This window comes from Ammodytes marinus (genome assembly GCF_949987685.1).
Source record: "Ammodytes marinus genome assembly, chromosome: 19".
NCBI lineage: Eukaryota > Metazoa > Chordata > Actinopteri > Uranoscopiformes > Ammodytidae > Ammodytes > Ammodytes marinus.
In genome coordinates, this window is record NC_137223.1 from 13895152 (window position 1) to 13920536 (window position 25385).

Below are 25385 nucleotides of genomic sequence, written 5' to 3' on the forward strand. Positions count from 1 at the left end.
AGTATTTTACTTTTAACAAGTTATAAGTTTAAATGTGTAGCTAAATATGCGCTTGAGTGTTGTCAACAACACTCAACCATGTAGATCACTACGCATTTCTTTGGATAGCAAAGATGTAATATTGATGTCAATGAGTGTGTGCTTGTGCTTTTTGTATAAATACAGTGAAATATTTACTATTACTAATACAAGAATGTTGGGATTTCTCTAACTTTCCATTGTTCTTTTCTCTCTGCAGGTACATCCGCACCATGTACCTTGGTATTCAAAGTCACCGGCAGAAGGAGAACCAGCGCCGTTTTTACTGGGCTATGATGTACGAGTATGCCGATGTCAACATGCTGCGACTGCTAGAGACCTTCTTAGAAAGTGCCCCTCAGCTGGTGCTGCAACTCTGCATCATGATCCAGAGCAACAAGGCTGAAGGGCTGCAGTGTAAGGGGCTCTCCATGGCTCAAAATGAGCAAGACTACGGTCTAATTTCGTTTGTGTGCAGTTCAAGACATCTCTCATCCGTCTTTTTTGTTTGTTTTTGCATTGCACTGTATGCCATGTTGTGCTTATCGCATGCTGCTGAAATGCTTCCGTATTTTACACCTGACGATCCATTTCGTGTGAAGTTCACATATCACTTTATTTACAGTGTGCAATATTCTCCGCCATTGTATCCAATTTCCAGCATTCATCACTCTTGTTATTGAAAGCTCTTTTACAATTCCAGTTTCCTTGTGTAATACAGCTCTCCACGGAAGGCAATTCAATCATAACAAGTGATACCCTACCCTGTCTGGGTGCTATAGAAATGCTGTCAACACATTTGCTGAGATGCACCATGGTGCTGCTTTGCAGATAATGCTCTATCGTTTTTCATGCAGCAGGTTACTGCTCTGACATATCTGCTGTCTCCACTATTATACAAGTCTTAAGTAAACTGAATTGGTGCACTAAATGGAGACTGGGTTGACTGAATGACCTATGATGAACTTGGTAATAATATATGTTTAAAAATGGGATGGATTTCTGTGTTATAGCAACCAAGTCAAGATAAAAACATAATTATTTAGATTATGCTTTATACCTAAAATGGAACTGGATATTTCTTAAAATTTCTGATGTTTCTGGAACCATCTTACAGCATCTGCCAGCATCACTCATTCTTGCCATTCTTACTCTATCTCTGCTTTTACTCTCTCTCTCTCTTTCTCTCTCTCTCCATTCCCAGGTGTCTCTGCCATGTCCTCCCTCCTGTCCCTGGCTTGGGTGCTAGCCTCTTACCACAAACTCCTGCGTGATTCACGTGACGACAAGAAGAGCATGAGTTACAGAGGTGCTCTGGTGCATCTGTTCTGGCGCCTTTTTACCATCTCCTCAAGGGTTCTCTCTCTGGCCCTGTTTGCCTCAGTTTTCCACATCTACTTTGGCATTTTTGTGGTGCTCCATTGGTGTGCCATGGCTTTCTGGGTCATCCATGGCAGCACTGACTTCTGCATGTCCAAGTGGGAAGAGGTACTTTTTAACATGGTGGTGGGCGTAGTCTACGTCTTTTGTTGGTTTAATGTACGTGAGGGACGGACAAGGTACAGAATGGTGGCCTATTACACAGTAGTACTGTTAGAGAATGCCATCCTCAGCTCCCTTTGGTATGCGTACCGTGACCCAACCACCACTGACGCCTATGCCTCTTTAGCCCTTTGTGGGGTCTTCCTGTGCTTTGCCTCAGGTGTTGCCTGTATGGTTGTCTATTACGGGGTTCTACACCCCATGGGCCCCCGGCTTAGGGTGCTGGCCAGCTCCTGCTGTGCTGAGCTGCTGTGGGGCCTTCCATTACCCCCCGAAGCAGAGCCAATGGCTCCCACACCGGGCCCTCGTGGCTCTCAAGCCACCCCCACACGGGGTCTGGCAGGGGAACAAGTGGAGTCAGATGAAACTGCCACGGACTCCTGCCTTCCGGTTTTCCAGGTGAGGTCCACAGAGCCCATGGATGCAGCTGGAAGGCCCATTCAACCTGAGGGTCCTCTTATCAAGATAGACATGCCCAGAAAACGCTACCCGGCCTGGGATGCACACTTTGTGGATCGGCGCTTGCGCAGGACCATAAATGTGCTGCAGTACATTAGCCCAAACGCAGTGGGCATCAGGTATAGGGACGGTCCGCTTCTTTATGAACTCCTGCAGTACGAATCCTCCCTCTGAAGGCATCTTCTCCCACAGCTCTCTCACCTACTCTTAAACACAATGATGCACATGTGTTTCCGTTCTCGCATTCTGCTCTTCCTCCTCTCCAGATATGATCTCTTTCATTTGACACTCTACTCTCTTCGTCTCTCCTCTATGATCATTCAACTTTTCTGCAGGAGATGTGTGTGTTTTGTCAACAGAAAATCTGTCAAGAAAGTCTAAACACATGGTCATGATTTATTTTTGGATAAAACATACAGTACAGAGAGAAAATTACGAACCAACAGTATCTTGTGATATTTACAGAAGTCTCATATAAATCCCTCTACATTGACAGAGGAAGGGTTCTGTATGAGTGTGTAGATAATGTATGAATGTTTCATTATAAATTGTGTTTAATGCATTATACTGTATTGGTGATTCAACCTGTGAATACATGTGAATGCCATATTGTGTGTCCCTGTGACATGGGACTGGCAAAGGTCTGATGGGAATGATGGAGGAAAGACTCAGAAGGGGCAAGTATTTGCACATCCCAACATTTACTGCCATTCTTTATGTGAATTATTGAAATGTATGATAATGTTTACCAAGTCCTCTGCCCATGAATTAAAAGCACTGAAATGCCTATCATTAAACTATTACAGAAAGGACACTAGAGAGGCTATTCAAAATGGATTTTCCCTCTGTGAGCTTACGTGGCTCAATCCCCGGCTGTACTATTTTTGTATCGAATCCTACATCGTAATCACGTCATGTATGGAAGAAAAAAGAAGCACACTGACCTTCAATCAGTTCCACCACAGTATTACATTTTTAATGTGCATACTGCTCCCCAGTGGAGGCAAGCTGTAACAGCAAGCCTTACTTGGTTCGTTTCTGCCCATAGTTCTGACAGCACAAAATATTAAGAACCACCTGAGGTGAAATACACAACAGAAGGAGTGTAGAATGTAGTTGAAATGAGCACAACGTTTTCTTAATTGGTGGGTAGAAAATGGTGGTAACAACATTCCAAATACTTTTTTTTAGAAGGTTGTATGTTTTGAAAGGGGTAGAAGGGGTAGAGGGTACAACTGTGTGTTAACACACTTTTTTTTTGAAGTGCAAAGACAGCCTTCAAGGTATCCTCCACCATTCCCTTCGGAATCCCAGAAAGTACTCCTTTATACAACCTCCCTATTTTTTTTTCTTATCAACAAATGTTTTAAGTTGATCAATATATGTTTATTGGGTGGAAAGTGAAAAGTTCTTAAAAAGACAAATCTTAGAAGATGTTTCTATGCTATTATACTTCAGTCCATATTTGTGTCCATATTTATAATCATTGACATAACTATATTTTGCCAGAATACACAAATTTTTACAGTACAGCAGTGTGAAAAGGTACTGTATACTCCTCAACATAAGTGTGCCCGCAAAGAGCTTATACTCTAAAATGGGTGTGCAGGGCAACTGTTCAGACACCTGCTAGCACAGTTGAAACAAAGCCTTTCCAATCGCTCTTCCCCTTGAACCAGTGGAACAAGTCCCTGCAAAATGTGTGCCATCTATAGGCCTGCTGTGCAGCAATTACACACTGATATACATCTACCAGCTGAACCTGCAGGAGCTCTCCACCACAGACACTTATGGGACGACCACTGTATTCAATCATAATAAAAACTAAAGAAGAAAAAAGAAAGAAAAGAAAGCATTCTTTGTCAAAGGAAGTTGACTTAAATTTACAGAGAGGGCTATTGAACAATTCATGAGATAATGAATGCATTTCATACTCCAATTTTATCTATTTACTCAATGATTCAACTTAATATATAATGTGTGTTTTTTACATTGGGTGTTTGGCATGACTTTAGTATGAGGCATTAGTACAAATGCACCCAAAAAATGGCTGCCCAATAGCCCTACACTAAACAGAGATTTCTTTCTCCTGGCTTACTGGCTTTCTGCTTAGCTGTGGCCACATACTATGCCTGCCATCATCGTACTGTAAAAGGCAGAGGCCATGTAAGTCCAGGCAAAAGGTGAGAGGGCTTTTCTTTGCCGGGGTTGGAAATGAACATGAGGACAGATCGTGTTAAAGGGCCTGACTGGAGTATGCTGGATGATTCCTTGTATGCTTCTGTGAGAAAGAAGATGAGGTGTTTACTTCTGAGCTTTTACTGTACAACCTACAGTATGTGTTTGTTTAATGATCTGCATGTGTGTGTGTGTGTGTGTGTGTGTGTGTGTGTGTGTGTGTGTGTGTGTGTGTGTGTGTGTGTGTGTGTGTGTGTGTGTGTTGGTGTGTGTTGGTGTGTGTTGAGTATGCATGCTTATCAGTGTGTCTCCTCGGCCCTTTCCCATAGTTCTGTTCTCTAGCCGATTGTTCAGCTCCATCCACGGTTGCTGCTCCGCCCTCTTCCCTGTCTCTGTGGTGCTGGCCCTGGGTACAGTCCAGCGAAACACTCTCACACTCTCTGGTAACTGAACAACTGAAATGAGGTTGAACAACTGGAGATCCTGATATGAGAACATGCAATGAGGTACACTGCCACAACCGAGAGCTTCAACATCCAGGGTCTGCCACCCTTCAACTTAAAAACGATGTTCAGCCCTGAGTAATTGAGAACTGTTGGGTCAGCTATGGTGGAGCAAACATCCTACATACCATATGTATAGATATACATGAGTATGCAAACAACCAATGTGTTAATTGTTTACCGTAGTAGCCAGAGTAGTTCCTCTCTGTTGTAATGAATGCACAGCCATGTTAATAGTTAGTAAATGAATGAGTAATTAAGTACTGTTAATCTAATAAATTAAAAAACTAAACAAAACAGCCAATACAGGGGTTCCTCAGGAACAACAAACAAGACCACTGAAACAGCTGACTCAGGGGTTTCTCAATGCAGTTCTCATTCCCAGGCATGTCCTCAAGGGTCTCCATTTCTTTCCTTAACATATTGAATCCTGGACCACTCCTCGGCTGGGATTGTACCACTAAATTAATCTCTGCACATTTTTTATTTCTTGGGAATGGTTACTCACTCTTATTAATGGAAGGAGGGGCATTTTATTTGTGGTAGTTGGCTGCCTGGCGCACAGTGCAGCCTTTCTAAACACTGCTGAACCTTTTCAGACGTGGACACATGTCCAAATCAGGTGCAAATACACTGTGATTCATTCATTTTATTTTAAATTTTGTGCTGTGGGACGACTATCATAATCAACACAATGATATACAACTGGGCTGCATTTCATCTAGTGGTGCTTAATGTGGTAAAACGCAGAGTATTTATGCTTGATTGACTGTGTCTCTAGAATAGCAGCAATGACAGTAAATCAAACTAAATTAATTCAGTCGAAAAAGAGTCTATATGTATTGTACAAGTCTGGATTTTTATGAATTATGCAGTATATTTTATGTAATTATACAGAAAGCTCGCCATTTGGCCACATAACGTGTTTAACAAAAAAGGATTACCTAGAAAATGGTCAATAAGTGGGTTTTAGCTTTATGTATTTTCATTGCTTTCTTTGAACTACAGTATAAAGTTTCAAGAGCTAACCTACACAAGAAGGGAATTGGAATGTCCTGTCCTTTGGAGTGATGAGGCTGCCATACTTTGTTCCATTAACATAGTCAAACATAGTCACAAAGAAATCCCCTACAAATACATGATTTCTGTCAGGTTACCCACCTAACTCCACATCTCCTCGACAGCAACAACACAAGGCAAAAGCGTTTGAACATCAAGCATGTTCTTCTCAGTCCTGTTGGTGCATTGTTTCTTTGGGTGCTTCAATCCAGCCAAGGCAGCCAGGTCCGCAAACAAAAAAGTAAATGTTTTTCTTAACTTGTTCATGTAGCAGCACACTCACCAAGATGACGACAACACCAAACGGTATATTCTTCCTGTCTGTCTCCCCTGATACCAGATCAAGCCATGTTCTCAATTCAGTCAGCTCGCACCTTCGTTAATGACGCAATTAAATATGACTTAGTCTGTTTCATCCAAGTTGTCATCCAGGGAGTGCACTGTTTCGTAGTTACAAGTAAGTTTCACAGTTTGACAGAACCAAGTGATGGGCACTGTGTAAAACCCACTTATTGGTTCTGCCAAAGACGTGACAGAAAAAGTAAGGCAATACTGAACATCTTCCGTAGATGAACGTAGGGTTCCTCATTTTTATTACGTTTGAGTAACCTGAATCACAACAGCCCCGGTTGACTTAGCAAGTACGTTTGGACTGTTCAATGGGTAGTCTTCAAAGATGCCAGCCAAGATACAAAATGATTTGGTCAATGATTGTTTTGTACTTTTGTCTATGCCTTTACATCTTCTGTCTTGCAATGATGAATGATTTGTAGTGCCAAGACGTTTAACTATCTGTGTCGTTTGTCGTATGTGAACAATACATCCTCTAGCCAAAACAATAATGCCTGCAGTTTGAATAAAACATGGAAGGAGTCAACGTTGATAAAATGCGCAAAAAAATTAAAAAAAAATCACTTCAGTTGCATTTTCTTTCAATAGAATGACGAAACAGGCCCGATAACTGATTCACTTTTGAATAAGCTCATTTTCTGGTTTTCCAGGCCACCTCCTAGCATGCCTTTAGAACTCATTGTGAGGTGACCCTCAACATTTAGCATGTAAGTGCTCTCGACTGCACAACAAACCCTCTGAAATCTGCATATACTGTAATGTGTAGCAGCAGGTCATTGTAGTGTTTGACTTGGTTTAGGTGTGTACTCACATCCATCTGTTTGACCAATGAAGCAATGTGTTTAGATTATAAATTGGTGCATTTTCTTTTTTACTTTTGATCCTTCTTTGATTTTTGTTGACAATCTGGTGCTGAATGAATACATTTAAAAGGTGCTACTACTGTGGACTATAGAGTCCAATTTCTGGCTTTCAGAGAGCATTGCCTTCCGGTTGACTGAAAGGGCCTGCACCCTGCAAGCTTGCAGTCTTAAAATGCTTGAAGACTAGCACCTAAAATCCACACAGTTTACAGCAGAACTCTCAATGGTGCAATTTTGATTTCCCGATACGCACAACAACAAAAAAGAATAATTAGCCTACTCTACTCTACTCTACTGTTCATATAGTGTTTATTATAATGTTTTCAGAGTACCGTATTTGGTTTTGCTATGACTAAATCTGCACTAGGATTTTATTTTTTATTTTTTCCTGAAAGAATGAAACAGGCAGACAACAAAAAAGGGTCTTTTGGGCGCACAGGTTACTATCTGCTACTGGAATTTGGTTTGAAAAAAAAAAATATATATAGAACGTGATTGCTGTGTTGTAAATTCCTGTCATCTATATGTCCTTAATCTGTGTGTATCTATTTTTATTGTTCTTGTAGAATTGGCTGTAATATTTTGTTTCAAAATGGATGTATAACTCCAATGAAGCAAATATGGTTGTCATATTAATTGCTGCTGATTTTTGAAATTGTTAACAAAGGTGTTGGGAAATATTGTTTTGTTTATATTCAATCTATTTCTAGATTGTGTTAGCTTGTTGGTGTATTTCACTAATTTATCAGGATTCTCCTCAGACTATATGGTTATTCCGGGGTATTCCAAAAGTTGACACAATGTCAGTAAGCAAATCCGCTACAGTCTGTAGCAACTTTACGAAAGTGTACTCAAACAACCTATGTTGTGGCTGAGAACATATGGAATGATTGATTTGTTGTTGTTAAATATGAAATGTAAGTAAATTGTTCCATGGAATCCCCGTTCTTTAAAAAAAGGAAAACTGATGTCCTATTTTTGGGAACAATATGAATATTATTAATAACATATGGTGCTAAAGTTCTTTTTGTATGTTTTGGTTTTTAGATGAAAAGAGAAATATTATGCTGAAAATGTAATGTTAAGCCTTACTGTAGATTCATATATCAGACTGTTCATCACAGAAGAGAAAAATAAATATAGTATTTGAAAGTGCAATTTATCAGTACTGTATTTACATGCACGTTTCACATATCAAAAGATGAAAGCAACTGCAATATATGGCCTGCAAAGGGTAAAATAAGGCCCTACAGACCTAAACACTGAGTGTAATACTTCTGCACATCCTACTCGGCAAATGGTTGGTCAACTGTATTTCCAATCATTTAAAACAGACCTTTAAGATAACAAATTCAGACATGCAGTTTAGCATTAAAATCCTTACAATTTACATGAGGAAAAACCACATTTCACCGAACATGCCTCACAGTTACATTTCCTGACCATCCTGATACTACATAGACATGATTCGAAAGTAAATAAATTCCACTGTCACTTTATGTACAGGTATGTAGGCTATGCAGAGCTTACCCTTCTTTTGCTGGCACTCATGCGGCAGAACTTGCGAGCATCTAATCTCTTTTCCACTTCTGTATCCTTGTGCAACGTTCTTGCTTGTCTCATCCACCTTTCTCTCTCTCCATTGCTGTCTAGAATGTCTGTCCACTTTCCTGTCCAGGGTTACAGAGATAGTAAACAGTGTGTCAATATATTGCTCTGATAGAGACATATTGTCTGCCATCACAAATGTTACGTAGAAATCCTGCATTTTCCACTGGTTCATTGTGCTGATTATGTTTTTAAACTGTAAGTAAAAGTCTTCTAAGGGCAAAAAGAAAGTAAAAAGGAAGCAAAAGTATAACATTAATATCAGCTGCATTATAATGCATTGCATTATGGTAAGAAAATACCCTATTGTTTTAGAATTCCTGTGCATAATTAAGTACATTTATTTTGTATTTAGATAGCTTTAAGGGGCCAAAGGGGCTTTAAAAAAGGGGCTTTAAAAAAAGAAAATATTAATTAAGTGTCCAAGTTTCAACGCCTTCTAATAATTGAGTTGTCATAAAGCTATTACATAGGCTAATACATTGCAATATAAGCGGGTAATTAGGCAATACAACAATTACATAGCCCAAACAAGGCAGACTAATACATGTAGGCTAGCATGACACAACGAAACAGCTTTAACAGCTAAATAAACGCAACAGTATCGGCTAGTTAGCCTACCTTTGCAAAAAGAAAAACTTCTCTGCTTTTATGGTTATAAATACTTATTTGGTATAAAACGAATCTCTGTCAATCAAGACATTTCTTATTCAATTTAACAACTTGAAAAGCTGTCTGATAAGTGTCGCAGCAGCACTGCTCGGTCAGTCTTCCCCAGACGGTGTTATCTCTGTAACTATATATTTGTACAGTCTATGGTAATTACACAGCAGCAGCTGTTTTGGTTTGTGCAAAGCAAAGCATGCTGGACCACAGCTCAACGCCCAAAATGGCGGCACGATTGAAAAGTTTTGCCCGTTTTACCAAGAGAGTTTCTCTTCTTTACAGACTATTTCTTTAGTTGTTTTAGCAGTTCAGCAAGGGTACCATTTTCACAGTTGTGGCACGTAGGCTTATTTTTTCTTATGGTGAGCGAATAGCAGGAAAAACACATCAGGATGGCGTTTTTCTATCGGCTCAAATTCGCAAATCACTTTACCAGGCTAGGCTAGGCTAAGCTAGCAAGCTAACCGCTGTCAGATGAGTTCTGGCTAAACGCTTTGGCGATGATGTCTCGCCTACCTGGAACTCCACGCTGAACTGAATATGAAGAAAAGGACCTTAACGTAGCAATGGAGGATGATGTGAAAAAAGTGAAAAAGGTAAGTTGAGCAATTGTCTCAGCTACTTAGTTCTGCAAGTTAACTGGCTGGCATGCTAACTTACCAGCTAGTCAAGACTTAGACCGGGCAAACTTAGCAGTTAACTGATTAAAGTTTAGCCAACCATAAAGTATATTATCGGACAGAAGCTCTCACGTAAACACACTGATAGTTGTATTATATTTGCCATTAATTAGCCATTCTTTACATTTGAAAGATATGCAATTTAGGAAATTAATATTACAGAGAGGCAAGTTAACGCCAAACTGATCGAGCCTGAAAGAGCGACTGAATTAGGCTATTTCAATTTAAATAGATTATTGAGTTGAACGCTTGACATGGCACTGACTTAATTGAAATCACCTTTTGGCAAATCAGTGAATATCTCCCCAAGATCCGCTACCTGTCCATACTGTGTGCGCTGTAAAAAAAAATCGTGATGGTGATAATTCACAGCCCAGGCTCTGTAAACTGATGTTAAGGTATGTAAACAAAGGTCCCACCGTAGCTAGCAGCCCAGGCTCTGTAAACTGATGTTAAGGTATGTAAACAAAGGTCCCACCGTAGCTAGCAACATGCCTAGACTGTGTTTATTATCCATAGGTATTAACTCGGTATAAACATTGTTTTTTTTATTATTAAGGATAACGTACTTCCCTTGGTGATGGGATGATCAAAGGTGAAGTTTTATTTTAAAGGACAATGTACATTCACATTCTTTAAAAAAAATGTAAATGCTCTCGAGTAGGCTAAAGTGTAGTTTTCATCAACAGTCCATTCGCCTGTTGTTAATGGGCACCCTAAGGTAAACAACAACATATAAATAGGCATACAACATGTATATCAGATAAAAGCGTGCTACATTATGTAGGTTAAAAGAAACATATATAATTTACCACTGACTGTTCTCCAAACAGATTAATAACCCTTATTGTTAACATTCTCCACACTGTTCCTGTGATCCTTAAAATAAACTGAAATCAGTGAAAAAATAGTAACAATAAATAGGTATTAAGGTGTCTTATAGCATTCTTTCGAAAGCCTTAAAAAATTTAATATTTATAAATATTTCTTTCTTCTAACTCTGTATTGAATCAGACACAAAGGACATTTTCCCCTCTGTTCCTCTCGCTGGCACAGGAGGAAGGGCAGGTACGCAACCAAATCTGGACAGGACATGACACACTGACAAACTCTCACAGCCTGAGCAGTGTAATGAGAAGTGAAGTGTCAGTTAAACATCTCAGCAGACCCGGGTTCGGATCCTGCCCGGGTCAGTTCTCTGCATGTCTTCCCTTCTCTGCCCCATTTCACCTCTGTCTCTACACACTGTCAAGAAAGCATTAAAAATGCCAAAAAAAACATCTCTGCTGCAATTGCCCTGGTCATTTGATACGTTTTCCATGACTAAAAACACAAATGTCCAAATCCACCTCCGTTCGGCGTGTGAGGGGACATTTTGACGGAAATTAAGTGATACCCTTGTGTTATAAGGTTTGTTGTGCAAAGGAAATGTTTTTGTCAGCAGTCTTCTTAGTTGGAGGACAATAAATACATTTTTAAACTTCATTAATGATAAGTTGATGAGTTGTGACAACAAAAAAAGGTAGATTCTTAATAAATATATCTAAACAACCCCCTTTGCAGCGTTGTAGCATTTTGGGAAGTCGGATGTCAACAGGTGGAAAAACAAATATATTTTTTTTACTTTAATCTCAGTACACAATTTCTGTGCAGCTTTATGAAAGTGGTTGTGACATGTTACTGCTAGTTGTGTCATTGCCATGTCACAAATAAAAATGTGTGCTGTCGTCAACTTGCTTTATCGTGATCTTTACTTTAAGGGTTCGGCGCCATCAGCATAGACAGTTCTTGTTTGTACCACTTGGTGGAGATAGTAAACAGCATTTGGCTGACATATATTTTCCATATCCACTGTATGCTGTATGGTATTATCATTTCACAAGTTCACATGACCCTTTTATCTGATTCTAACTAAAATAAACATCTAATTTATAAAGGTTTCATACTTGTCAGGGAATCACTGTGACATAATGCAATTTAGACCGATATTTTGCAAACAAAGTTTGGAAATCGTCTGAGGTCTGAGGACAAGTCCAGGAGTTATACAGTTGAATGATCTTATTACACAAACGGTGTGAAAACTGTCTTTTGAGTTGCCTCACACTGTATTAGCTTGCTTTCAGATAAGATAGATAGCATTTTACATTTCAGCTACCATTATTAAAAAAAAAAAAAACATACTGGTTATCATAGTTTTCAAACATATGGTAGACTGATGGAATCTTCCCTTGAGAAATTTGACTTAAATAACTAATTCACGAACAAGACATGACACATGAATTGTGTAGTATTTGTTGTTTTACGTGAACTATATGGGTGAATCACAACACTAAATTGGCCTTACATCAGCATATTCCACATTCTGACTCCTAGCACACTAAGGTCTAAGTTTTCCTGCATTTGACTTCGATATGAGGAAGTGTGTAAGCCCTTCAGCACTTGTCGCCTGGGCCATCACAGCACAAAGAAGGCATACAGTTTACTCACATAAACAAAACAAACACATCTTAAGGCCGCTCACTGCGGGTAAGCTGCGGTAGCTCTGGTCTCACATTTCACAAGGAGAAGCCATAAAATGTTAATGTGCTTGTCTTCACAAGCTATGCATCGCTAAATAATGCACAGATCATAGGTTGTGCTGTGGTATGGAGTCTAAATTCTGTGATACCGTGTGAGAGTCCAATATGCTTAACCTTTGCTGCATTCATCATTGCTGTGGATGTGTTAACAGCTTATTAATTTTCCATTTTCCTTTATTTAACCTCGAAAGATCAATTGAGGGGTGACCCTCTTTTACAATGACGTCGAGTTAATTACAGATACACAATATACAATGAAAATACACAACAAGCTTACAAAGAGACAACAACAATTTAAACATTCAGATCAATTGAATGAAGCAGAACAATAGCCTAATTAAAACAGTTACAAGTGGAGTGGGACTGATTCAAAATAATAAGTTTAAATTGGTTAACAGTTATGAGTGTATTTATTTTAATTTGATGTTGTTCATTCAACCTGGGTCAGATTGTCTGCACTTTTCAACTTATTGAATCAGCTGTGTAAACAACATTGCGGGTTACATCTGTGGCTAGTACAATAGAATATACGCACAATAATGTATTTCTGTGGTTAAACAGTGACGTGTTTGGACATTCAGCTGAGTCTTGAGTGAGTGATAGAAGGCAGCAGTCAATCACATCCCTATAAAATATGAAGATCTGGAGTAATAGAGACGACCACTTACTCTTTTGGCTGTCTTAAACATCTGTGAAGTAATTTTCAAATGGACACTTGAAGTCTTCTGCTGACATTTTATATAAGCATTTCAAAATCCAAAGCATGAAGGCGCGTGTTGTCACAGGAAGTTGTGGCCAGTCCCCTTCCTGTTCTTGTGCCTGAGTATAGAGACAGAGACACTTGTCTTCCTCTGTAGAGGGGTCACACCCCTCACACACACATATGCTCTCTGGCTGTGTGATCCTGTACGTCTGTTAGCAGTTGGCAGCCTTCAGCACTGTGTGTGAGTGGAAGCAACAGGTGTTTAGACAGTGCGAGTGTAGCAGCATCCAAGGCCAGGCTGCGTGCTTGTCGTTCCATAGGCCACTCTTCTAGCGTGTGGGTTCATGGAGAACGAGGTAGGCTTTTTAAAATGCTTTTAACATGCAGACATGTTGAGAAATATTTTCTTTTTTTGTATTACGCATGCAGACAAAATGTTTTTTCAAGGTTTTTGTTAAGCACACTTAACCAAGCACCTAAGCTGTGTTACAGTTAGTTATAGACACCGTTCTGAGAATAGGACATATTTTTCTCAGTTGAAGCTGCCTGTTGATGTTTTGAGGTTTCTTTTCATGATTTAGATGTGTCTCTCCATCTTGTTTTATAACCACTGAGGTCTTGCTAAATGTAACATTTGCTTTTGCACATGCAATTGCCGATTTTTGACATTTGTTAACACTTATTGGGTAACACCGGGGGCTGTACCCTCAAACAGTCCATCTTCAGTTAGTAGAAGCAATGTCAGCAGAAATGATTACAAGGCGTATAAGCACCACAACAGAGTTCAATGTAGTTTATTTATTTTTTAGAGGGGTGGGTAAATTTTAAAGCTGCATTTGCAAATGCTTTACTTTGTTGCAACTGCTAGCATTGTATCAACACCATATGTATGTTGTGGCTAAAGTAAGAATAGTCCTGTCATCTTTTGATGATATACTGTTGCATAGAAATGGACAATGCCGATGTTTTATAATTTAGAGTGTCTGAAATGCTTGCGGCTTGACAGTCTTCTTATTTCTCTCAACCCTGTCCCTCTCTCTTTGTCTTTATTCATCAGCCTGGTATCGTGTCTCCGTTCAAGCGAGTCTTCCTGAAAGGAGAGAAGGGGAGAGACAAGAAGGCCCAGGAGAAAGCTACCGAGCGCCGAGCCCTCCACACCTTCTCCCTCTCCCAGCCCGACCATCGCATAGACCCCGACATCCTGCTGAATGACTACATTGAGAAGGAAGTCAAAGTGAGTCTCACTATCACATATATAATGTCCCAAAACATTAAAAAAAAATGTGTTGCACCATTCACCTCATAAACTGATCCTTTTTTTTACTGGGTGTTTTTTTTTTACCTGGATTTTTCTACAACTCCTTTATAAAAAGTGTCTGTATGCTCTGTCCTGTGCAGTACTTGGGGCAGCTGACGTCAGTTCCAGGATACTTGAACCCATCAAGTCGCACAGAAGTGCTGCAGCTCATTGACACTGCAAGGGTAGGTATCAAAGTAAGAGGATCTAACCTAATTCATCAGTTGTTTGCTCTCTCTGTCTCTATTGCTTTTTTCAAAACCAGTTGGAAAGGGTTTTATACACACACACACACACACACAACTGATGTAATTGATAATATATTAAATGACATTTCCTTAATAGTGAAGTTGTATGAAAGATACAGTTGGTATTTAATGCTTGGTGGTTAACATGACTATTAAAGTGGTCGAAGGATGTGCATTCCTCTGTCATAACGGGGATAATTACACAGATTCCTCACGTTTGTGCTTGTCAGAAGTCGCATCAGTTGGCGGGCCAGCTGACATCAGAGCAGGATGCAGTGGTGAGCTTGTCGGCGTACAACATAAAGCTTGTATGGCGCGATGGAGAGGACATCATACTGAGAGTGCCTATCCATGATATTGCTGCTGTCTCCTACATCAGGGACGACTCTTTGCACCTCGTGGTCATCAAAACGGGTAAAAGGCCTTTAATGTCCTTATGGCATCGGGGGGGGGGGGTGGGGGGGGGAACAACGACGACAAGGAATAATGGGTCCTGATCATGCTAAATCCAGTTTAAAACCAGTGTTTACCGACATCTTTCAGGAAAAGAACTAGCAATAATCAGTCCCAGTAATGAAGAACATTTTCAATAATGAAATTATTTCTTGTGTGCTGTTTCTCAGCTCAGGAGTCGGGAGGTTCTCCTTGTCCCAGCTCATGTCCCGACCTCAACAAGTCTCAGACCCTGAGCTCCCTATCAGAGAGCGGAGCTGTGCTTGTGGAAGTCTGCTGTCTGCTTGTGCTGGCCGTTGATAATAAGGTATTATTATATTCCGTCTGTGGCTATGTTTACAACAATGGAAAACTGCTGTTTACTTATTCGTACACATTAGGTTACAGCTTGCCAACCAAGGCTCATAACATCAATTCACTGAGACTGCTTGACAAGAGTGCGTTGTTGAAAGCCAACTTCTTCGTCTTATAGGCAGCAGCAGAGGAGCTGTGTCTTTTGCTCAGCCAGGTCTTTCAGATTGTTTACACAGAATCAACCATCGACTTCTTGGACAGAGCCATTTTTGATGGAGCAACTACACCTACCAGACACCTTTCTTTGTACAGTGGTAAGGGAGAAAACAAAAAAAGAAATTTGATGTATTTATTTAAAAACAAACCTAGAAATATGTTATCTAAGATTTGTTAAATATAGAGTATAGTGTTTTACACTGTGTGTTTTACCCTCTTAAACTTGTTTGTGTTTTGCAGATGACTCTTCAAGCAAAGTGGATGTTAAGGAGGCATATGAAGCAGAAGCCAACACATTGTAAGTAACCAGCTGATGGGGCCGTATCTCAATGATAGGTTTCCATTTGGGTACAGACAGTTATCAATAATGATTTTGTCTCTGCAAATAGTTTACTTTTGCTCGTCAGTGACAAGCGGTGCATTCCTCTTTCAGTCCTTTCCAGGGCTCTATGGAAGCAGAAGAAAACTCTCCATCGGCTTCCACCCCGGCATCACCTCAGACCAAGACCGCAAGTGAAGGAGAGCTCAGCACCACGGCCGCAGAGCTGCTGCAGGACTACATGACCACAGTATGATCATGTCCCCCTCTTTGTCTTTTATCCATTACTGTTTTTTAAGAACAGAATAGCTTCAAGCTATATCTATTCTTGTTTTGATCCTTCAATATATATTCCTTTTCCTTCTAGCTGCGGACAAAACTCTCATCACAGGAGATCCAGCAGTTTGCCACCCTGCTCCATGAATACCGTAACGGTTCCTCCATCCATGAGTTCTGCATTAACCTGCGACAACTCTATGGGGACAGCCGGAAGTTCCTTTTACTTGGTACGATTATTTCTGGATGCAGGCTTTGTCAAAGTCTCTTTGATCCATGTTTTAATTTTCAGACCTACTGTATGTGAGCTTTTTTAGGAGTCAACAGAGAGCACAACTAGCATACTATAAAGTAAAATTCCAACTTTTAACTGTGTTTAACAAGTTGTATTAAAGCTGGGGTGGAGGATTTGGGGAGAAAATGGCAGTTGGGATAGAGATTCGAATTCAAATACCTCAACCGCTCCACTTGTTCTCTTTGGTCCCTCCCCTATGGTCCCTCCCTGACACGCTCCACCCCAATAAAGTCGTGCCAAAGTGAATGGACAGTTGAAACAGCCAGTAAGAACAGAGAATCGGAGCCTCGCTCTGATTGGTCAAAGTGTACAGCTCATGTTAACTTTGACCAATCAGAAATCATATACCCCAGCTTTAATGGCAGTGTGTAGTTCAATCACATATTTAATCTTTACAAAATCAGGTGGCAGTGAGTGCTTCCAGTACTGTAGGAAATCTTTTTCCCTACATAAGCCCTGTTTTTTCCAACCAGTATATTGAGCGGGTCTAATCTCTGGTCATTGTAACATCAGCAATGTTTGTGCCATTTTCATAGTATAGTCTCACTGAGGTGTATTTTGTACTAATTAAAGCCACACGTCCCCTTTCTACTTTCCACATGAAAACCAATAAAGGGGTAAATGTCCCTTCTACAATGCATTCTCTTCAATAATATAGCTCCCCCTTTGTGTTATATTACAATTAGGGCTGTCAAGCGATTAAAAAAAATTAATCTAATTAATTACAGGCTCTGTGATTAATTAATCTAAATTAATCGCATACTTATATGACACTTTTATACCTGTTTGTAAACAGCTGTATAGCCTACTACAGTTTGTTTCTGTCTCTCGTAACTTCTGTCTCCTCCCCTCAGCCAGCTTTATACATGAAATAGCGCCGAATTTTCTCAAAAAAACAAGCAGACAAAATGACGACTTTCCATCTCCCACAACAGACAGCGCTGCACTGCCACCATTTCGTAGCCTACTCATAGGCAAAAATATTGACACACACACACACGGGGCGGGTGCTAGACAGCTAGCAAACAAAATTGGAGGAAGATTGAGAGATAGGCCTACTGTTTTGAACCTAGCCTACATTGTTGCACCCACTAAATCAATAATGCACGGACACTGCGGAGAATTAAGTAAGATGTCTTCCTACCTTCATGCATCCCATAAACCGTCCATAGAGCCCTCGAGTCGGCCCCTTTCCCCTGCTTCTCTCTTTACCTTTCTCCCTTTAACCCACGCGCCCGGCAGGTGCAGCTCCACACCACTTTTGCACCGGGTCAAAGGGCATTATAGAAGTGCGATTAATCTGCGTTAATTTTTTTAATCGCGTTAATTTTTCTGCGATTAATTAATCGAAATTAACGCGTTAATTTGACAGCCCTGATTACAATAAATGTAATTCTAACTTATTCACACAGAAGTCATTTCAGACACAGACCATGACTTATGTTTTCCAATGTGCCCCCGCAGGCCTGCGCCCCTTCATACCAGAGAAGGACAGCCAGCACTTTGAGAATTTCCTGGAGACCATTGGTGTGAAGGACGGCCGAGGCATCATAACGGACAGCTTTGGTCGCTACCGGCGCACGGCAAGCTCCGCCTCCGACTCCACCACCAACGGCAACGGAGCAGCCGGAGGAAGCGCCGCCTCAGACGAGGGCCAGGAGGCCTCTGAGGGAGACGAGTGGGACCGCATGATCACCGATATCAGTAATGACATCGAAGCTCTGGGCTGCAGTATGGACCAGGAGGGAGTGACACCCTGACATGGCCAACAAAAGGGAGTTTTTTTGCTTGTTTTTGTTTTTGTCTTTTTTTTTTTTTTTTCCAAGAGCCGAGGACATAAACTTGCTGCCAATCCTCAAATGAACAGTAGGCATGAACCAAGTGGATCAGATGAAGGTGGTCCTTAGCGCTGACCTAAGAAATGGTTCATTGTATTTTCCTCTATTTGTCAAGAGGACTTTCCATAGTCCTCCCTACACGCTCAAGGAAAACCTCAACCAATTACTGCGAAAAAAAACATGAAGTTAACAAATGCACTTATGCAGACCCTGTAGATGACACAGTCAGTTGACTATATTTGCATCTTCAGAGGGATTCAAAGTCTCTGATCTATTTTTAAAGTGTTGTTTGACACTTTTGTCTTTGATTTTTGTACTCATTTATTGGCAGTATCTGCCACTGCTGTCAGCAACGTAGCAAAACATCTCCACAGTCTTTGAGCATATTGAGTATTCAGTCTGTTTTTAACACCCTCAGAGGCTTTGGAGAATATATCAGAGGACTGTGTACATGTTTTAGAAAGTAAAGACTGAAGCTGTACTGGTTTGTGCTTTTGTATTACTATAGGTCAATCAGCTTCATTCATCAGAAGAACTTTGGTATCCTTCATTGATTTCACATGTATGTGTTGCTGTGAGAGTTTAACTTTTTGCTATATATATATATATTTTTCTTTTTCATTAAGATTTGTTTATCACTTTGTTTTACACTATTATTTTGCTATCAGTGTTTACTCATTTATACAGTATATATATATGTTTTCCTTATTCATACTGACCAAGGAAATGCTGTAATAAACAAAACATTCTCATTCAATATACTGTAAGTGATTGATTGGGGACTGTCTTTGACAAAGCCAGTTAGATAATGGCTGATAATAATTTTCGATTTTTGTCCTCCTGCATCTTGTTATGTATTATGACATTACATGCGTCTGTCATTGTGCCTTTACACTGCAGTACTGCTGCCAACCGTCTGTCTTACACAGATGGGTAATTATGAACTGAAACTACAGTTGTTGAGCAAATCATGGTTATTAAATAACGGCTACTTTACACCGATTGTCAGTTTTTGTTGTAAGACTATGAGTGTCCTTCGCAAAAACCTACACGGTTAAAACATTTTACACCTGACTTCTACATTGTGAGCAGTTTGAAGTGATACCTTCATTTAGTTTGACTTTCATACACAAGAGGTGACGGTTTTGTAATCTGATTCTGATCCTCTCCGACTGATCATTTGCTCGTATGCACCTAATGCTGGGCTTACACTAGAGGACTTTTAAAAGACTTTGAAAACACCGAAGACTGAAACCCTCTTACATCAAAAGACAATCAACTCACACCTGAAGACAACTAGTCATTAGTTTTCAGTCACAGAGTGAGATTTTGAAAAGACAGGGGGTCTCATATTGCAAGACTACAACTAGATTCCTTTTTAGATTAATATTATTTCCGCAAACGTGGTTGTGATTATTTAATTAAAAACAAGTTAATTCAATATTCCGAGCGGGGGACTCCCTTTAGTTATTTGACTAGCTTTATTTGCTGATCTCATCCCCCAATAACTTTAACTCCTAATCCTGTATTTGACGGAAGAGTGTTCAGGTTGCGCGGCTGTCAGCCTGGTTCTCCACCGAGGCTTCTATGAAAAAGTATCCGAAGTAAGTGCCTCACCAGGCGGACACAGGTCGCGACTAATGCCGCTCCTTCTCTGTCGTGCTTGGTGCATGCAGTGTTTACGTCATTTTGCTTGAGCCAACCCCCTAAAGGTGCGAACACACCAAACGCGTTGGGTGCGGTGGCCATCGCGCCCAACGCATCTGATCTGGCGCTCGGTCATTTTGTGTCAAAAAATGGTTCAACGCGCCCAATGCTACGCAGCTAGTCTCCCCCCCGATATTTTTATTCCCCTAATCAACCATGGCTGCGATCAGACCCGACCCGACACAACAGCGATCATGTCCACACAAAAACAACAACAACACGGCCAACAATTGTGCCAAAAGACAAATAAACAGCAACTGAACGGAACAAATAGCCTTAAAACAGCATTGCAGATTCACGCCACTCGGAAATGAACACAAACAGCAAGGCAGCACCATACCAAACACATTTACTGCAGCATTGTGTGCAGGGCAGTAGAAAATAAAGGCAATTAGCCTACATTACCCTACCTGGCTGTGACGGGACCGTGGCTGGCGTAGATATAGGCATAAACACCGGTGCTTCGCGGCTGTACTCGTTGTGAAAGTTCCCCGGACTTAGCCGTTATGTTTGGGTTCATTATATGGAGGTGGTGGCCGCACACAACTGGGTGAGTTAACTAACGCTATCCGACCGGTGCTAACTTGGTTTATTGGCTAAAGCACAGCCGCACATATTCACTGAATTAACCAGGAAGCCCATTCTCCTGGCTCACTTTCCCCACGTCTTCTAACCCAACCCCAAGCGGCTTCATATCACCAGCCAGCCGCAAATACATTTCCTCTTCGGTGTTTCTCAGCCTCTGTGTTGTCCTCCCACTGTGCCGATGTCCGTGATGTCGGGTCAAGCTCACCGCTGATTGGCCAACGCAGATAAACGTCACGCGATGGAGCGTTAAAAGTTAAATTTTTTGAACTCGCGCGTTGGTGCGATGGTGCGGTGACGCTTTGGTAACGCGGCTACCGCGCCCAAAGCATCGCTTTACCGCGGCTAACGCATCATCGCGCCTAAACCAATGGTTCCCTATGCAAAAATAGGATTTTTCAACGCCGCCACCGCACCCAACGCGTTTGGTGTGTTCGCACCTTAAGACTAGCGATAATATCAAACATGTTTGATAATGTCGGAACGTCAAGACGGGAAGAAGACTGGCTGAAATCGGGTCAGAAGACCACCATACACCAAACGACTGAGATAACGTGCGCGCGCCACAACTCCAGCACGACTTCTGTGATTTCAGTCCGTCATTGGAAGATTGTCTGCGACTGTCAAATCGCGTGAAAAGTCGTGTAGTACTAGTGTAAGCCCAGCATAAGCTGCTGTGGAACTTCAGGCCGTGTTTCATCAAAGCAATGGTGCTGGTGGTGGGTACTTCTCTCATAGTTGGGGATTAGATTTGTGAGTCTGAGGGACAAGGAAATTGGCAGGACAGTGCGAGTTGAGCACATTCCATTCTGTGAAGCCACTCGGCAGGCTTTTAAACCATTTACCTCGCAGACCTTCTTTTATATGATTTGCCTGAGCAAGTTTAAAAGTAGAAAACAAACTGGAATCGAAATATGTTTAACGTCTAGTGTCTGTTTCGTCTCACTTTTGTCGTGGCAATGGAGCAGAGGTATGGAAGTGCATGTACAGACTGGAACACTAATACACCTGGGTTCAGATGGTCCTGTTGGCTTCAGATGCCGTCTGCCTCAAACAAAATGAGATAACCAAATTTCGAGCAATTGTAGATTCTTTATCTTCACACAAGCAGACTATTCACGGCTAGTGGTGCATGTTGGCAACAATGCTGCGTCATTGTTTTGGTAAAGGAGGAGCCTTAATGATTGTTTTTGACATGGTCTCAGTGTAACTGAACTGTGCTCTCTTTCTCACAGTACTTGGCGGAACCCTAATTGGCCTCCAGTAAATTCTCATCTTGATCCAATTTTGAACAGGACCAAGGCACTCATTACAGTGCCTCATCTGAAGGAAGTAATTATTAAGTAGATCAGTTGGTTTAATTAAGTCATTAAAACAACCCACGCTGTTTTATAAAGAGTTTGCCAATTATCTTCACAACAATAACATGAGCCCCTGTTGTGCTGCTTTGGTGACTTAATCACTTTGCATTTGCGTGCCTCCTGAAGGAGAATCATACGGCAGTTTGTGTACTTGGTGCACTGAAAACATCATTGAAGCCTAGTCAGCAACATCTTGACCAAGTGTATCTTGAGGTTTTATCCAGGGTAGCTGTATTACATGTAGAGGTCTGTGACTACACTGGATTCACATCGTAATATGGCTGTATTAGAACAGGAATAAAGATAAACTGATAATGAGCGTCCATATTAAACAAATTTGACTTTGGTTGAGTCTTGATTTAGCTACATAGAAGTAAAGCTTCAGTAGAAACGCTGTGCATAATTACTCCCTTTGACTATCTTCCACTTGGCAGTCACTTTTTTGCTGAACGTGCCATGATTCAAAGCACTTTGTTTTACAAATAATTGTCCAAATATTGTTTTAATATATATATATATATTACATAACTGTTAACAGAACTGTATTAACATCAGCGCACACAGTATGGACAGGTAGAGGATCGTGAGGAGTTATTGACTGATTTGAAGATAAGGTGACTTTGACTTTCTCCAGAATAGCTAACTCAACATTTAAGGTAAGTAATAGGCCAACGTTGTGTCTACAGCTATTTTTTCTCTGCTACCTAGTGGCAAAAACAATTGTTTAGTTTGAGCCAATTCAAATAATATATAGCCTCAAATATATCCCAAATTGAAACCAGTGATTCACAGTGAAGACCATGTTTGCACACTCTGCAAATCTTACAGAGCACACTAATCCAAAAATGAAAAGGAATCTGCAAGCATGGAGCTTTTCCCCAAAATGAATGTCCCACACAGAAAGCTGTGGTTTAAAAGATGTTTAGCTCCTGGCCATGTTAAATAGTGGTGAGGAGCTGGTCCAATTGTTCCTCTGACCTTATTAATCTATTTTCCAACGACCAACACAGTCGGAACCGGCGTCTGGTAACACCAGGGGCTTTAATTGCTTGGCCAAGCTTAAGGCCTCATGAGTCTGCAGCATGCCCAGTTTTTCCAACAAAAACAGCCTGCCACAGCTCTTATTTCCACACCATTAAAAATGAAGTGGTGTCTTTGCCAGTGCAACGTTTCAGTAAATCATTGATGGAGTGGTCAAAGTTTTAGCTTTGCAAAGTGTCACAAATTAGGAAATGGGAAATTCTGTCATCACATCATTTGGACAGGTCAGCATCCAAGAAAGAGGCAAAATAGGGAATAACCCACCAACTGAAATGCTTGCATCTAGACCAGGGGTGTCAAACTCATTTTCACAAAGGGCCGAATTACGACTTGATAATCACACGAAGGGCCAGACATGTAGCTTACTGACATGCCTTCTTTTTAATCCAAAAATCAAACAACATATCTAGGTATATAACCTGCGTACATACAGGGGCATAGGCTAGGTTTTGTTTACATATTTTGGGGGACAAATTATAGGTGGGGGGTATGGGGGTGCTCCCCCAGAAATGTTTGTGCGTCAAACACTTAATTTCCTGTATTCTGGTAGTTTATTCTGTTTCTGTTTTCTGCGTTAATTTATTGTAGAAATGTCTTTATTTTTGTAAAGGAAAAGACAACATTCAGGTTCCTGGTGAAACAAATATAAAGGACTATAATGCAGTAAGGCTCTCAGGAATCCTGGATTGAGCCACAATATGTTTTCTCTTGGATTTTTCTAAACTTTCTGCATATTCAAAACATCACGTTTTTTTATTTTATTTTTTATAGGAATCATGACCCAGCACCAGTGTTAACTATTTATGACACTTTACATTGGTAATGAAATGCAAAGCCACCATTGGAAACAAAAGGGGTGGGCTATCAGCGGCTATCTAACATTAGCTAGTGAGCTATATTGTAACTTGAGGCAAAAGTTAGAAACCAGATAATGTTAGCATTCATCCTTAGACAGTTGACACAATCAATCATCAATATTAGCATGCTATTTAGCTACATAGATTGGCCTATTTACAGCCATTAGAAAACTGACATCTTTTCTTCAATGCAAGTTCATCAATTCATGGCTTAAAATCCTGAGCTGTGGAACTTTCAGAAGACATTCCTAGTGGTAAGCTATGCGAGTGTCCTAACGGTTGGGAGCGTGTGCGACGTGCGGATATGGCACAGGCTCCACATGAGAGAAAAAAAAAATTACTTTTTTTTTTTTTTTATGCGGGCCAAATTTAATGGAATTGCCGAATTGGTTCGCGGGCCAGATTAAATATCGAAACGGGCCAGATATGGCCCGCGGGCCAGAGTTTGACACCCCTGATCTAGACTATCAAGCGTGTCTGGGTGTTCTGGTCTTAAAACGTCTCGGCCCCATTACAGTAAATCTTTGCTGGGATGTACTGAGAAGCTCCTACACAATGGCTCGGCGTGAGATGCAGTCTGGGATTCTCGCCAGCCTGGGCCTGTGGTTCACCTGGGAGAGGGTTTGTTGGCCATTCATGCTCGAGTTTGCTGCTAAGTCACGGAGAGAGCTGCATGTCTGGGCTGTTACATCCGTTCTAGTCCTGGAACAGGATGGCGTTTCCAGGCGTGAACATCATAAAAAAAGTTTAAATAGCAATTAAGGATGGAGTCAGCGATTTTTGAGAATACCTTTTTTCAAAATCACTTTTTGTCAAAATCAATGAATAGCTCCTCACGTGAAGTGAAGGCATGAAATTCGCAAAATGGAGAACTCCAGGGACAGCCGTTGGGCAGAACTGGAGTGTAATCAAGAACAAAACTAATAATCTCTGGAACAAACAGTCCCTTGGATTTAGAAATGGTGGCACTGAATGTCTTTCATTGTAATGAAGAGTGGAAATAAGTGAAACCACCTTGATCACAAGGAGCTTGTTAGAAAATGTTTGCGATGGCCCCTTTGGCTTTCAGCAGCGATAAGCCCACATAAAGCTGGAGCTCATGCATGAAAATCTCAGGCTCAGCAAAGTCATTCATGACATGCCACTTCAGGCCCTCCAGATGGAAGGGGACAGAGGGTCACAGCAAGCGGGTTACACTGTCTCTCACATGCAAAACAGAAAAAAAAACTCATGACCCCCATGCACACATATTCTCACATACCTGAACTGTGGGATGCTGTTCCCAAACGTTTACACAAGATATTTGTCTAGGGTGCACAGATGATTTGCACAAAAGTATCAGGGGACAAAAATGACAAGAGAAGCTCATTTGGAGCACCGAGATGAGAC

At 40.8% G+C, this 25385-nt stretch overlaps 2 protein-coding genes across 4 annotated transcripts in view; both read left to right on the forward strand.

Moving 5' to 3' along the window:
* Positions 1-2193, forward strand: part of xkr6b (XK, Kell blood group complex subunit-related family, member 6b) — a gene marked incomplete at both ends in the record, with an annotated part of 51142 nt that extends 48949 nt beyond the window's left edge. Inside the window, 2 exons of the mRNA XM_080047661.1 lie at positions 239-435; positions 1223-2193. Coding sequence (XP_079903787.1) covers positions 239-435; positions 1223-2193 — 1168 coding nt within the window. The remainder of the gene's footprint in view (positions 1-238; positions 436-1222) is intronic.
* Positions 2194-9478: 7285 nt separating this feature from the next.
* ccm2 (CCM2 scaffold protein) lies at positions 9479-19405 on the forward strand. Of its 3 annotated transcripts, none has more exons than XM_080047926.1 (10): positions 9479-9843; positions 14267-14443; positions 14608-14703; positions 14985-15168; positions 15378-15514; positions 15680-15815; positions 15958-16015; positions 16151-16286; positions 16404-16542; positions 18072-19405. In XM_080047926.1, the coding sequence occupies exons 1-10, from the start codon at positions 9814-9816 to the stop codon at positions 18365-18367; spliced, it is 1389 nt and encodes a 462-aa protein (XP_079904052.1). In that variant the 5' UTR covers positions 9479-9813; the 3' UTR covers positions 18368-19405. The 3 variants fall into 3 exon arrangements, with proteins under 3 accessions (XP_079904052.1, XP_079904053.1, XP_079904054.1); XM_080047927.1 differs by having other exon boundaries at positions 14608-14691; XM_080047928.1 differs by lacking the exon at positions 9479-9843 and adding an exon at positions 13387-13565.
* The last annotated feature ends 5980 nt before the right edge of the window (positions 19406-25385 follow it).